The 14,933-nt window shown below is 48.0% G+C and overlaps 1 protein-coding gene across 1 annotated transcript; it reads right to left on the minus strand.

The window, feature by feature from the left end:
* Positions 1-292: 292 nt before the first annotated feature.
* On the minus strand, positions 293-6,253 carry LOC135822862 (Bardet-Biedl syndrome 1 protein-like). Its single transcript, XM_065335700.1, has 5 exons — positions 5,631-6,253; positions 3,469-4,299; positions 2,660-3,196; positions 1,751-1,969; positions 293-1,055 (listed from the first exon to the last, which is right to left on the minus strand). Exons 1-5 carry the CDS (start codon positions 5,919-5,921, stop codon positions 969-971), a joined length of 1,965 nt encoding a protein of 654 aa, XP_065191772.1. The 5' UTR covers positions 5,922-6,253; the 3' UTR covers positions 293-968.
* Positions 6,254-14,933: the final 8,680 nt, after the last annotated feature.

Below are 14,933 nucleotides of genomic sequence, written 5' to 3' on the forward strand. Positions count from 1 at the left end.
GTGCTCCCTGGTACACAGTACTCCCTGGTACACAGTACTCCCTGGTACACAGTGCTCCCTGGTACACAGTGCTCCCTGGTACACAGTACTCCCTGGTACACAGTGCTCCCTGGTACACAGTACTCCCTGGTACACAGTACTCCCTGGTACACAGTACTCCCTGGTACACAGTGCTCCCTGGTACACAGTACTCCCTGGTACACAGTGCTCCCTGGTACACAGTGCTCCCTGGTACACAGTCATGCCAACATAGTACATGCACAATGCCTCACACCAAAAAAACATGTTACGGTTCCGGTTGGGTGAAAATGACGGCCGTTCGGTGACCCGAAACAACCAATGAATTCTGAGTGGCCAAATAACAAATACAAGTTTCTTACATCTGGACGTTTCTGGTATCATTCTTGTGTCAGACAAAATATTAATTTTATTGCAGCTGGGCTTAGCTGGGCATGTCCAATACAATAACTTATTACAATCATTGTATGACATTGATCACTCTGTAGAATCTTCTGAAAGTGTTGATATGTGCTTTGTCCACTCTTTCGCTGACCGTAGTTAGTGGCTTGACTGGGGTTGCAAAGAATGGAGCGGCGATCTCTATAAAAGCCATTGTGTTGAAGGGCAAGTTTGCATTCTGTTAAAAGCAATGCCCAAGCTCAAAGTAGTACAATGTTAGCGTCCACTCAACCACACATGCATCTGAAGTCAAATAACTCACACACTTATAAAAGCTGGCATCAAGCAGCAGGCGCAACAAGTGAGGCATATTGCAGATAGAGCATTCGTATTTGCACATACTTCGAAGCAGCTTTTGTTCATGTATCCGGCTTGTGATGTGTGAATGTGAATATCCAGCCAGTCTCATCATTGCCACTGCCAAGTCTTGTACGCGCGAGTATGCCTTGGCAGATTGCACAGACCTGGTCCTGCAATCCTAGAGGCGCGGCATAGTCCCGGTAGTAGTGTCATGGTAAGAGTACCGTCTCACTGACTGGCATCTTGACACTGAGGGACACTATGGGACACACTGACTTCTTCTCAAACAAGTACACCTGTACCCAGCAGCACACAGACATAGAAGAAGAAGAAGAAGAAGAAGAAGAAGAAGAAGAAGAAGAAGAAGAAGAAGAAGAAGAAGAAGAAAAAATTAATAGCATATACTTCATACGTAGCTACAAGTACACACACTTGAAAGGAATCAGTCAAAAGCGTTTCTGCTGTAACTCGAGTTTCACGGTTTTAATTAACCGATCATCAGACTGCTGCAAGTATGTGCTTTGAGAGTCTTGAATGCTGAGAGTATATGAGTTATATCAGCACAGCCAGACCTGCCAGACCTGCCAGACCTGCTAGACCTGCCAGACCTGCCAGACCTGCTAGACCTGCCAGACCTGCCAGACCTGCCAGACCTGCTAGACCTGCCAGACCTGCCAGACCTGCTAGACCTGCCAGACCTGCCAGACCTGACGAACACTATACACTGTAATAGTATAGACAGCACCAAGAGAAATCTGAATCTGGGACAGAGGAGGTGCATTGTAATTTCAAATGTTTGAAATGACTCTGTGCATGTTGAAATTCAAACAATGGCGGCAAATCCGACAGGGACATGAAGCACTGTCACTGACCTAGCAAAAGAAGACATTATATGGATACAGTGTGCTGTGTGTTGCTGGTTTAGTTACATTTCATGCGGCTAGTTGAATTGGTGACAGTGTGACTGTACAGTGCCGCATGATCCGCTCACCTCCACATTCTCTGCTTGTCCTGTGTTGCTGGAGCATTCCACCCTGACTGCATTGCGATACTCAATAGCAGGTAGAAGCATGGGAATATGCAGGTGTGTGGGCGTCACGGCATACAGGTTGTCATTGTAGTGGAATCCCAGATAGAGATGTGTGAAGTACTTCTGCTGTCCGGCCATGTTCGTCACCTTCAAGTGCAGCGAGAATTGTGGACCGAATCCCTGTGTACACACACACACACACGCGCACACACACACACACACCGTGGCACACATACACACACACACACACACATACACCCACACCCACACACCCATGCATGCACACATGAACACACACAAACGAAACGGTGAGTACTTTGCAGAGGCCAAGTTCACCCAGCCATCTGCATTATTGACAATGAAGCAGGGACGTCGGAACCGTTTGGCCGCACCGGTTCCGACGTCCCTGCTTCATTGTCATCTTGTGACTTTTGACGCAAAAAATATGGGCTATTTGGGCCCAATTTCCCTAACATTTTCCCTGGGGAGGACCCCGGACCCTCCACCTATTCATGGTCGTACCAATGTCGAATACCTTCCGACGCCCCTGTGAAGTGATCCGCAAGTGGGTACATACCCGGTCATGTACTGCAACAGTGGCAGACAGTCAATACCCGGCCATGTATTGCAATAGTGGCAGACAGTCCATACCCGGCCATGTATTGCAATAGTGGCAGACAGTCCATACCCGGTCATGTACTGCAACAGTGGCAGACAGTCCATACCCGGCCATGTATTGCAATAGTGGCAGACAGTCCATACCCGGCCATGTATTGCAACAGTGGCAGACATACACCATTACACCCCTACACACAATAGGTCACAGAAATCAGGTCAAGTTGTCATGCAATCACTTTTTTCATTTCTTACACTGATTTCGCCCAGCAAGCGTATATCGTGAGCACGTTGTTGTGTGATCTCCTCTCTCGCATTCGTTGCCGCTACATTGCCGCCAGTGCTAAACGGTAGCTTGCCAGCCTGCATCATCTCTGCATAGGCGCGTGCCACGGAAAGTTTCAACTGTGCAATGTCAGCCATGGACCGAGTGTAGAGCTCCTCGGCGGTCTCACGCTCGCGTATAGCCTGCTTGGAGTAATGCCGGCTCTTCTTGGGTATTGTTAGCTGCTTAGCTGGCTTGCCAAACGCCTGCTCGTCGATGTGTAGGCGTGGTGGGTTGTTACCGACCATCTTGGCATCTCGCTTCAACATCCTGACGTGCAAACCACCAGCTCTGGTTACCACGACTAGAGTGCTGTCCTCACGTCCCAGGCGACCAAATTTCATTGCGGCAGCTGGCGACACAAGTTTGATCAAGCCTACCAGCCGATCTCCTTGCAAGATGCGGATCTCGCTATTAGCTAGGCCAACCAGGATGCCATTGAACTGACACGTTGCATGGTACATCACCTACAGCAGCACGGACAACAGTATCAGCAGGCAGCAATTGCACAAGTAAATGAATTGCATTCTTGATTAAGTCACCAGCAGCACAATAACAGCGATAACAATGATAACAACGGCGGCAGTGACAACAATGACAACACGCCAGTGAGTGGCAACATGCCCCTGGCACTCCGGACCGGGTATGTATATGTATATAGCATGTCAAAGTTGATACTATGCACGTAACAGTGAACACACAGGGCAGTGAGCAGCTAGTTTCCAGTAAGCCGTCTCACCTCTACAGTTGTGATCGGAGCAGGCATGGCAATGTGATGCTGACGCTTTCCATGCAGGTTGTATGCCTCAACAGAACGGTTCATGCAGCCAACAGAGATGTGCTTCTGCATGAGTGCCAGGCCAACAATGGCAGACGTCAGTTCAATCTTGTACTTGTGAGTGTCGGAGCCCCTCTTCAGCGTGTAGATGCAATTATCGCGACAACCAGCCACAATGCGAAAATTGCCTGAGAAAGTGCCCGCTGAATAGATAGAACCAGGAGGTGATGGCAGTTTGAATGTCTGTATGACGGTGAATGCTTCTGGATCGATGATAAACACTTGTGCACTCTCGGTGCCAATAACAACACAGCTGACACTATCCTCTTCATTGGCACTTTTCTTCATTGTGCACACGCACGTGACGGTTGTGTAGCGGCGCAAGCGACTCTTGGCCGTCTGCTGAACAAAGTCTATCATTTCCGGAGAGCCTTCATAACCGGAACTCATCACATCTCCAGCCAAGGCCGCATCCATGCCCAGAAGCTTGAGAGAGCGAGTAGTCAGTGCCTGCTGTCCAACCTCATGCATGAGCTGCTGTAGCTGTGTCTGTAGTTTGTACGCATTCACTTCGCCGTGTCCAGCTTGATGCCATAACTCTTTCTCACGTGCACTGAGATCCAGCGGTGGCAGGGTGAACTTGAAATAGGGCCGCTGATTACGATACACATACAGGTAGGCGCCTGACGCAACTGCAATGGCCGGCGTGTGTGGAGGGTTGTTATCCATATAGAATGTACATACTGATGTTGGTAGCTCCATTAGTCTGTTGTCCACCACAACTTTTGTGTCCTGCAAAGAACAGTATTTAGTATCATATACAGATGTCATAGAGACATGGCGATCATTATATGGAAGTCACAGAGAGACATCATAACATAAGTGCACACAGAGAGATATCCAAAGTGCATATGATATGCACTTTGGATATCGTACACTACTGCTACTACTCGGTTGCTCATGACCACTACGGGCCACTGGTACATGTACTGTCTGACCATCAGGATTGGTCCGGAATGCCATGAAACTCAGATTTACAACAAATCTTTGGTTTCCCCGGTGCAATTTTGAACTTCAGGGTGTTGCTACTCTATGTAGGCCACACTGTACATGTGCACGGAGGGTGGGGTGGGGCAGATGTATTCGTGACTATGGCTCAACATGATTGATGCGTGTATGGCGATTAAAGTCCACCACATACACTCCTCAGGGGCGTGCTCGGCCCCCCAACTAGGGGGGTGCACGGGAGCCGAGGGGAGCCCCCCCCCGGCAATTTTCTGCAATTAGTTTGCAACCTTTCTTGAATTTTAGAGCATATTTGCATACATTACAATTGCCTTGGATCAGATTGAAATTTTTTGGGGGGGGGGGGTGCACGTGCCCCCCGTGCCCATCGCCGAGCACGCGCCTGCTCCTACATTACATGTGTGTCTATGGGCTATACTAGTGTGTGGCCTCTAGCAGCCACATACCAAGCTACTGTATGGTCATGATGCATGCTTGCCCACACTGATCAGGGACTCCTGCATAATCGTGGTAGACCACATTTCCCAGCGGCTCAACCTCCTTCTCAACTGTAAACAGCCAGTGTGGACTGGTGCGACTTCCACAGAACAGGAGCTGGTGAATAAGAACGTTGTATGTACAGTACTGTTGGGCACTGAACAACAGGGCTAGGGGGCATTTGCTGCAGTCTGCATGGTCCGAAATCAAGCAGTAAACTAGAATCTGGTTCCGAGGGCACAAAGAACGTGCTGTTACACCCACACCGCATCATGTATACTACGGGCAGCAGCTCCAGAAATACATCAATGACCCAGGACCGGGCTGCCACCGCCAATGTTATGTTGTGCGGTGTGTTGCTCCTGACCATCATATCCCCCCCCCCCCCATTGTGAACATACAGCAGGTCCGTAGCAGCCCCATTTTAGTTGGCCTGACGAGATCTGACCTCGATGATGCCCCCCCCCCCCCCCCATTTTGAACATACACTGCACTGTACACATATTGGAATTCCATTATCACAATATGAGAATGTTGAGCAGCGGCTCTTGAATATTGTGAGCTCAGCAAGAATATTGTGAGCATAGTGAGCATATTGTGAGCATGGCCTGGCCGCTTACTTTGATCACCTTGAGCTTCATGTTCACACCATCCGCCTGGTCCGCCACCACCAAGCGCCAGTTTTGGTCTTTCTCCAGATCTTCCATGGCCAGACACCCTGGTACAACCTGCAAGTTGGCCAGTGGGTCATCTAATGCTGCTAACCATGTCTCCGATTCATTGCTCGCACTCGACGTCACCGCCACCGTCTCCGCAGGAGCAGCGGTGTCGCTAGTCCTCACGCTCTCGCTCGCATCCAGAGCCTCCTGAGGCGGCTGCTGCTGGAGAGAATGCGCTGCAATAGCAGCCATGACTCATGAATGGTGATTTGCCGTACTGGCTCGGTGCTCCTGAGTCCTAACACAGACAAACTGAATTTTCACTGTGACCTTGAACTGAAAAAGTTGAAGGCAACCTGCTAGGTGTTGTGTTACCCCCGCCAATCCCAGATTTCTTTTCCCTACAAATCTAGCTATCTATTCTACGACTACGCGGACCATGATAAACCTGCTTGTGCCATTACCTCAAAGCTGACAAGCCCGCCTGCACTGTGCAACGGCAAGACTCGGGTGTTTGTGAGAGCGACTACTCCGACTAGTCGTGAGAGCCAGAGAGGGAGAGACTCATCATATCAGTGCCAGATACTCTCACTTCCCGCTCCCAGTCTGTAGTCGGGCTGCATCATTACGGTCAGTGCAGTCTCCAAGACCCGCCGTCGCTCTGGCAACTCGACCACAATCATGTTGACCTCGGCCCGGGTCTACTGTCTCAGTGCCTGTACATCTAGATCTGGTAGATTGTTGGCAGTTGCAGACAAGACAACCGGCGGATGGATGACCATGATGACTGCTACTGGTCTGTATGTGCTGGTAGCCGCTCTGCACAGAAAGTGCCAGTGGCTGTGCAGTGGTGTATCTGGCACTTGGCCGGCGTGTGTGGATCACCGTCCGAAGACACGTAGACCTACGTCCTGTCCTCTTCGCACCTCGTCCGCGGTTCGGAGCGCTAGCGATAACTACTTCACACGAGGACGCTTTTTTACCCGCTGCTCCCATTTTCGTTACCAGTTAGCGCATTGAAGCAGAGCAAACAACACGCTTGAAAGTTGAACTAACTAACTTACTTGTTGTTGACCTGTTGACTGTCTTTTCGGTGCACATGAGCGGCGGCCCGGAAAGTTATCGGAAGCCCTGCCATTTCCAAGCCCGAGGCTTTAGCTGCTTTCTTTCTCTTGGCTACTGTGTACATGGCTACTGTGTACATAGCCATGTTACTACTAAGTACTAGTACTAGCACGCCTGGCTAGTCTTACCCACCTCTACAGCATATCGGTGTAGTGTAGTAGTACTAGTAGTAGTAGGAGGCCGACCATGGATTCCTGGAGCGCATACGCCGTAGTTTACTGTTTTGCCGTTCTACGACCTTCGCGGCGGCTGCCGGTGGAATGGTCGTGCATCGCAGCGGACAGTCGGCACCGGTATGTATCCTGCAAGTACAAGAATGCTCTTCTTGTACTCGACCACGCTCACTCCGTATGTCAATATGCGTGTGTGCACATATATATGTACATGTGCGTGTGTGCGTGTATACGTGTGTGTTGTGGTGGAGGCTGTGTGCGTGTGTGTGTCTTTGTCTTCGTTTCCGAACCGGAACGAGGTAAACTTTGTCAATATCTAAGTGTCGAAGACAGCCCAACAAGGTCGCATCCGATCCGACTTCTCGGGAATGACCAGTTTCAGCGGAAGTGAGAAGTTGTGGCTAGCTGTTGGCGGTGTTGCCTGTCCTGACCATCTCCACGGGTCTTCCATGTGAGTCCAAAATGCGGTGGCTGGCAGCAACCCATCTGCTGCTACTGCTGTGCGCCGCCGCCTGACTATCCGGCCGCTAGCCTAGCCTATGACCATTGACCTGTGCCTCCACATGACATCATTTTCTACTTGTAGTAAGTAAGCAGACAACACGTTTACCATGTATACGTGACTTGGGTGTATGTTGTTGTTGGTGTAGGATGTCCACAGCGCGGCATGTACATCATTACAATATACATGCGCATGTACATGTATGTACTTGTAGGTCTAGCAGAGTGATCGCGTGTCGGTTATAGGCTATTCAAACTACGTTGTAGGCTATTCGTACTACGTTACAATACGCGTAACATTTTGGAATACGACGTATTGGCAGGCGTCGTTTCATCCAGGTGCATTCACACAGGCACGTACATCCTGATAATTCGAACTTCGAAATGCCAGGAAAAAACTTTTTAAAATTATTATCCGGACGAAAAAAAAAAGGACAAAATGTTGTAAACGAGTTATGACTAACTGTCCACCAACTCAACCAGATCTTATACAGTCAGCGAGTGCGACAAAATGGCACAAAACTGACAAGGAGTACTGAGACATTCGGCGACCTGCTTTTTTCACCATAATTTAATTGGCTCACCATCCGAGTTAAAATTATCCGGACATTCTAATTATCCAAACATGAATCCACAACACACTATGTATGTCAAAATGCTCTCATAGTCACGCAGCGTTGCGCTATGGACCTTAGACACAGATTTCACGGATACTGAACTGACCGGCACAGCCTGCTCATACAAACTGAACTAACCAGTACAGTGTACAGTGAACTGCGAATTACACTTTGCGAACTTCGAATTATCAGCACAAATCCCACACATTTTCTATGTACTTGCAGTAAGTGGAATCCGTGGGACTTCTAATTAACCGGACATGTCCGGTTCGAAGTTCGAATTATCAGAAAAATTTATGTGGGAATCGTATGGACAGAAATCGGTCCTGGAAAAACTTCTAATTAAGCGGTATATTCAAATTATCAGGATTCCACCTGTATACGCTTTTCGTACAGCTGTGCGTACAGCTGTGCGCACAGCTTCTTTTGGACACAAACTGCGACAGAACGAATCTCGGTACAGGGGTCTGGATACGTCGTCTACGTTTTCGTATCAAGGGTACGATTTTCCCGCCACATTCTATGTTATGGCAATCCGGATGAAAACGTCACTTACACCACGTTTTGGGCGTAGTGTGAATGGCCCATAATGGGGGGAAAGCTTGAGATCATCCCAAGTCTGCTCCAGAGCCGGGACAGCCGGGTCAGTGACCCGGTTGAGGGTACTTGGACCCGTTTGGCAAAAGAACACTGCGTCACTTGTGACCCGGTCGGGAATACACGTGCAACACATGCATGTTGGACTCGGTATAAAGTCCATGCACTATATTGATGTCCCTATATACATTTTTGATGGGGATCTTTGGGTGACGGGTGGGCGTGAGCAGAGCTAGAGTGGTATCGTCAACATGGATTGCGATAATGGTGTATTAGGAATCTAGGATGCTTGGGCAAAGTGCTGTACAGTACCGATCATTTAGTGGTGTGAAATTTGCCAGGCGGAACTTATTCTCATGGCCTGCATTTTGAGATCATCTCAGATCGCTTGTTGAGCAGGAGCTTCTTTGGTGTCGTCCGGATTTGGAATTTTTCTGCAATACATAGGTGCATTTCTTTGACTAGCGTCTGTACGACCGGCTCTTCTCCCGGGTCTTCCCATGTAATAGATACCGGCTTTCCTTCGCCCTTCAGGTCCCATACGTGTTTAGCGAGCTCAGTTCTGTTTTCGTACTTTTCATGACGCATGGAGCTGAGGTGGTTGGCGTGTTGGGCTTTGAAGGTTGTCTCTGAGAGACCGATGTAGATCTTGCTGCTAGATTTGGCAGTGGCTTCGTACACTATTTCCTTGGTTTGGCACTCCCCGTGCATTGGGAAGGCCTCCTTGGCTCTGCAGTTGCATGCTTTCAGCTTGCCCGGGGTCTCACAGGTTATTCTTATTGGGACTGCTGAGCACTTCCCCTCATGTTGTGTATACAGCCGCTGTACATGTATGAAGCTGTAGGTGTTGTGATTGAAGATCTTCCGGAGTTTGGATCAGTGCCTTCGGGAAGTGCCTGGAGACAGGGCTCAGGAACCTACCAGTGACGCTTGTACTCACGTTCTTGGAGTAAGGTGGCTTGGACCATATACCCCCCCCCCCCCCCCCCCTAGCTACGGCGCTTGCCAGTCTTCTCTGTGATGCCGAGGTTGCACCTCTTTGTCATGCTGCTGTGCAACTTGGCCATGTCTTTGACAGCCCATGGCAGTGTGTACTCCTGGCCATTGTTTTGCAGCTTCCACTGGTGCTTCAACACTGAGCTCGGTACTTGTCCGGTATTCAGCATGTCTAAACGTGTGTGTGTGTGCGTGCACGTGCACGTGCGTGTGTGTGTGTGCACGTGTGTGTGTGTGTGTGTGTGTGTGTGTGTGTGTGTGTGTGTGTGTGTCGAGGACTGGTCTCCGCCCATCTGCCCAGCAGTGCGATTCGTTCACTCATGTATGCGCGTGTTCTCGCCGGTTCCATTTGCCCCGCAATCTCCGGCATCATCATCATCAGGCTGCATGCTCCGTCTTCCTCTCTAAAGGCCGATTTATACTTCATTTCGCATACGGGAAAGTCATCGCGCGACCATCGCGCGATGGCTTTCCCGTACGCGAAATAGTTGAGCTCAGATCAACTTTTTCGCGACGCGACGCTTTGGATGGGTGGGTGCCTTGCATGTTGTGAGGGTGCGTGTGTGGGTGTGATTGTACCACAACTTGAAGGGTGTAACCGATGCACAGTGTAGGACTTAAGTTGGTCCTGACTGACGACTTGCGATTCGTAAACCATGTTCGGGCTTGGCAGTGGAATTCTGGCTTCCCCCGGCAGTTGCCGGGCTTTTCGGGTATTTCTTCGACTAGTTGTCGTTTGTTGCGCCCGGTAATTATCGCTGCAACAGTTGTCATACATTAGTACTGAATTTCATGTTATTTTGGTTGAAGATCTTTCTAAGAGTTGTGTCTTTCAAGTGGTAGCCAAGCAGCAGCGGCGTTGCAGGTGAACAGAAGGGAGGATTGAACACAGTTATTTCCCTTTTGTTGGTTCTGTTTTTCTACACAGGTTACTCCCTCCGTGTACTCAATGTAGCAAGCATACCACAGCCGATGACTGACATACCACAGCCGGTGACTGACAGCGACATTGTTGTACATCGGCACGGCTTGATTAGATGCTTCTTTGTCTGAAGAATGGTGGACGCATGCCTACTGGAAGTTGCTGTAGTATGAACGGTGGGTGGTTTGATTTGATATACGACGTGGTGTGCAATTTAGACCGCATTTACAGCAAGGGCTGTATGCCAGCTTCACGAGTTGCTTGTAGAGTTGTACCTAGCTACACGAATGCCATGGAGCCGTAAAACCCGCATTACGTTTTTAGTCACATCCGGTAGACACATTGCAACAGTGCTCCTGGGAATCAAGAAAGTTGGGGACAGTTAGGCCAAAATTTCGTTTACGCAATATTCTCTCCAAATGCTGTGGATGTGCAGATATGGTTTGGAGAAATTATTCTGTGAAATAAAAACTTGGGGCACCAGAGTTTGTACATGTACCGTAAAGTACCGCCAGAGCGCCCCACCATCTCGTCCTTTCGTGGTCGTTTTGTGGAGGTGGTCTGCTGTCTGTAGGTCATACGACTCAAACCTTGTACATGTACACGTATTGCACATTGTGCAATAAATCCGTACCTTCGAGCGGACCCGAGCTCCACATAAAAGCCTGCTAGGTGTGACCTGAGTACACTCTAAGTTTATCACACCGTACAAACTTCATTGCACTTTGCCATACGATTTTATTTTGCCTGAAATTCCAATGTTTAAACCTCCCTATCCTATGGATATGAAGACTCCCATTTTTTGGCAGATTCAGAATTTAATAGTAAGGACGTTTAGCAATGCGAAAATTCGAACTTTTTGTGGTGGTGATATTTCGCGAAAATCTGTTTCGAAAAAGAAAACTTGTGAGGTTTAGCAATGCGAAATGACTTTTTCTCGAAGTTATTTGAATCTTGTAGTACCGTACCGTATATGCAGCTCAGTCTCAAGCAGGGGCTGTAAAATTACTACTCCCTGTAGTCAAATGCGTACCGAGAAAAGAGAAAGTTACTTTCGCAAATCACTGCAACTTCGCGTCCAAGTTTTCGAAGTTTCGAGCTTTTTTTCTGTACTCATTCCCAGACTCGAATTTTCTTTCGAACTTTCGCATTGCTAAACGTCCTTAGTATGATAATTATTTTTCTGTTCAGTGTTGGTTCGAGTCCCAGTACAGTCCGTGCGCCAGATTCAAAATATCGCACTCTATCCGTGTTTTTTTATTTTCCAGAGTCAGTGGACTTTGAACTTTTTGAGCTATTTCTTGAGAATTGTTAGTTTCTAGTCATTGCAAGGTGGGCCTTACAAGGCCCTTTTTCGTTCGAGTTCAGACCTGACACGCCGTCCATCGCCGGATAAGGCAAACTTCTATCCTCAGTTTCGAACGTTTTCTCGCGGGGTGCTTCTGTCCCATGCAGCATCACGTCTTCTCCGACTGTCGAAATTTGAATTTTTCTTTACGCAGGACTTTAGTTTAGTGCCGTCAAGTATTCCAGGCACGCGTAGTAACACCCACTACAACATCCAGAAGAACAAGCCTTAGTCTTTTAGTATGTGGTCTCTCGCCGGTGTCCAAGACCAAATAACACCACACCGACCAATTTTCTAACCTCTGTTTTCTCGCTATTTACATGTATATGGAGGACAGCTGGAAACATGTAGCACTCACAATGAACACATCAGGACGGTGTAATAATGCCACTCAGCTACACCCTGGGCGTGTATGCATTCCTGTCTGCGAGTTATGCCAAGCAACTCATCTGGACACCAGTGCACACATCCGATAAATGCAGAATATTGGAATATTTTGGTAAAATAGTGAACGGCGAAAGACAAAAACCCAAATTGCAGCCACCTACAGACTAATATCCACATACGCTGGCCGTGTAAAGGAGTGTCAATGAGAATCTTCATTGGGTTACTACAGAAGTGTACGAAACGGAACGTAGCGGACGAGCTCAAAAGTGCACGCCGAGCCAATATAGGCGGCATTGCAGCACATGTAAGACAGCTATGGACAAACAGGCACAGATGAAGTGTTCCCACTATGAAACAGTCTCAGCAGTTCTAAGGAGTAAGAACATGACAATAGCATAGAATGATGTCTTTTGCAAGAAGTGCTACGAGGCACAGCTAGAATGGATAATAGTTGACAGCAGTGCAAGCATTCACAACAAAGCTTTACAGCTGATCGCTTGTCACACTCAGATCTGCGATAATCCTCTGGCTGAGCTAACAGCAGTACTGGGAGAACACATGGATGTTTGCACACTAGCACAAAGAAGTGAGTCATTCTCCTTCTGCGAAAAGGCTGCAATACCCAAGGTCCTCTTCGTGCTGTTCTCACACAATGCCAAGACGCGTTGGAGCACGATCTACCTGAGAAGACACACAGATCGCACAAGATAAGGCAGCATTTTAAGTTTTTAATGACAGGAGGAATAATGCATGAAACACAGAAAGTGATTCAATGGAAAAAGTGCTCCGCTCTTTATATACTACACTTTTCCAATGTTATACAGATAATACACTGAACTCCATGGAAGTGGATTTGGTTGTCCCTATTAGTATAATTGCAGTGGGTGCTGCTTCACTTGAACCATATTTTGGTTCCAGTGAAGCAGCACTCACTGCAACAATTTGCAGAAAAATTTCTCAATCACATCGTCGCGCATCACATCGCGTCGCAGGAGTGATATCATGCATCGCGCTTTACAATGTTGGCATGGCTGGGCATCACTGCCGGTAGTTCTGCCAAGAGGACGTAACCCGGATTATTAACCCCTGGTGGATCGGTTACACACAGAAACACAACAGGTTCGAGGCAGTGTCTGCATGCGATACACCATGCACACAAACCTTCATAAGGTTCTTATGAGAAAAAGCGCGCTTTCAATCTGGAAACCACAGCAGATCGTTGACGCACTGCCCCAGCCGGTACCTCAGTTTGTCGCTACGTAATGTGGGCAGCAAGCCCCTTCAGACCCCTCGTGCAAAGTTGCATGCTCTTGGGGCTATGGACTCTTGGTTCAGCCACCAAAATATGAATGCAGTGGAGCTGCGTCAGCGGCGTACATGAAACGAGACAGCATTCGGTTCGTTTCAATCAATAATATCAACAAAGAATGAATTATTACAATGACACCAAGAGAAGCTTTCATGGCAATTAAGGCCAGCATGTCCATCCGCAGCCATGCAGCAGCAGCAACGAGGGTACATCTCAAGAGAATACAACTACAAGTCCATACCCACTAAAATGTCATGCAAATTTTACAATATACAGAGTATAAAGACATACAAATTTCGCACTTTTGGATTCCTCAACAGTACCATCCTAAGCACAGGCACACTAAACGGGAAGAAAACACATTTATTTATGACATCGTATTCCTTTGGATGCTTCTTTTTTCTTGTTGTGCTATTTTCAACAAGGCAACACTTGTGCTCGTAAAAATACCAAAAAAACAACTTTGAGATTCCACTTGTAGTCACATTTTCTTCAGACTATCAGTGGTGCCAACCAACTGGGTCTGTTTTGGGTACTGTAACTTCTGATTTTCCGTATTTGTCAGTGTTTTTTTTTCTTTTTTTCTTCGTATTACCATTGTACTGCCGTGTGCGGGGCTTGTTGTGTTGTGCTTTTTTGACACTCACATGCTCGTCGGTGGCTGAATTTGCTAGTGCAAAACATGTGTGACCTGTACCGCGACATGATATTTTGTGCTACATGTAGTCGAAGCATGACGTGCACTCGCTTTCACACAGGGATATTCATCGCTCAGCTTGCGCTTGCCATGCTTCTACATACATATCTGTAGCTGATCGATCCTCTTCAATTTTCCCTACCATTTTGCTCAAATTCCGTACTGCGGACGAAGGAGTGATTTTCCATAAAGATACGGAAAATATGGCAGCACTGGACTATTCCCGTTTCCCTTAGGGATCGTCGCAAAAGTTATTTTTGTTGTTCCTGAAATGAACAATCATTTCATACTCGCCCCCCCCCCCTCCGAAATGAATGCGGCTTGCTATTCTGGACAACGAAAATCGCATGCATGTACATGTATGCGTACAGTGTCAATCGACTTGCGATTTTGGCTCAACCGCAAAAAGAAACAATGATCATGTCAGGGACGGCAAAAAAACTTTTGCGATAACCCCTTAACCTTACTTCAGTAGGAACATTTTATGTATTGGGGCTCCCCGCATGCTAGTTTGTGTGTGGGTTACAGCGAGGGCTGCGCCCCACCGACCTGTGTGGATTTACAGGAACGGTCGCGGTTGGGATGACGACTA

This window comes from Sycon ciliatum, chromosome 1 (assembly GCF_964019385.1).
Source record: "Sycon ciliatum chromosome 1, ocSycCili1.1, whole genome shotgun sequence".
Taxonomy (NCBI): Eukaryota; Metazoa; Porifera; class Calcarea; order Leucosolenida; family Sycettidae; genus Sycon; species Sycon ciliatum.

What these genes read in the sequence shown, in the direction of transcription:
- LOC135822862 (XM_065335700.1), bottom strand. Translation starts at nt 5,921, where the DNA reads ATGGCTGCTATTGCAGCGCATTCTCTCCAGCAGCAGCCGCCTCAGGAG. An exon ending in TGAAGCTCAAGGTGATCAAA is followed by an intron (nt 4,300 to 5,630) that starts GTAAGCGGCCAG and finishes TGTTCTTTGCAG; the next exon opens with GACACAAAAGTTGTGGTGGA. An exon ending in GCTTGCTGGGCGAAATCAGT is followed by an intron (nt 1,970 to 2,659) that starts GTAAGAAATGAA and finishes GTGTGTACACAG; the next exon opens with GGATTCGGTCCACAATTCTC.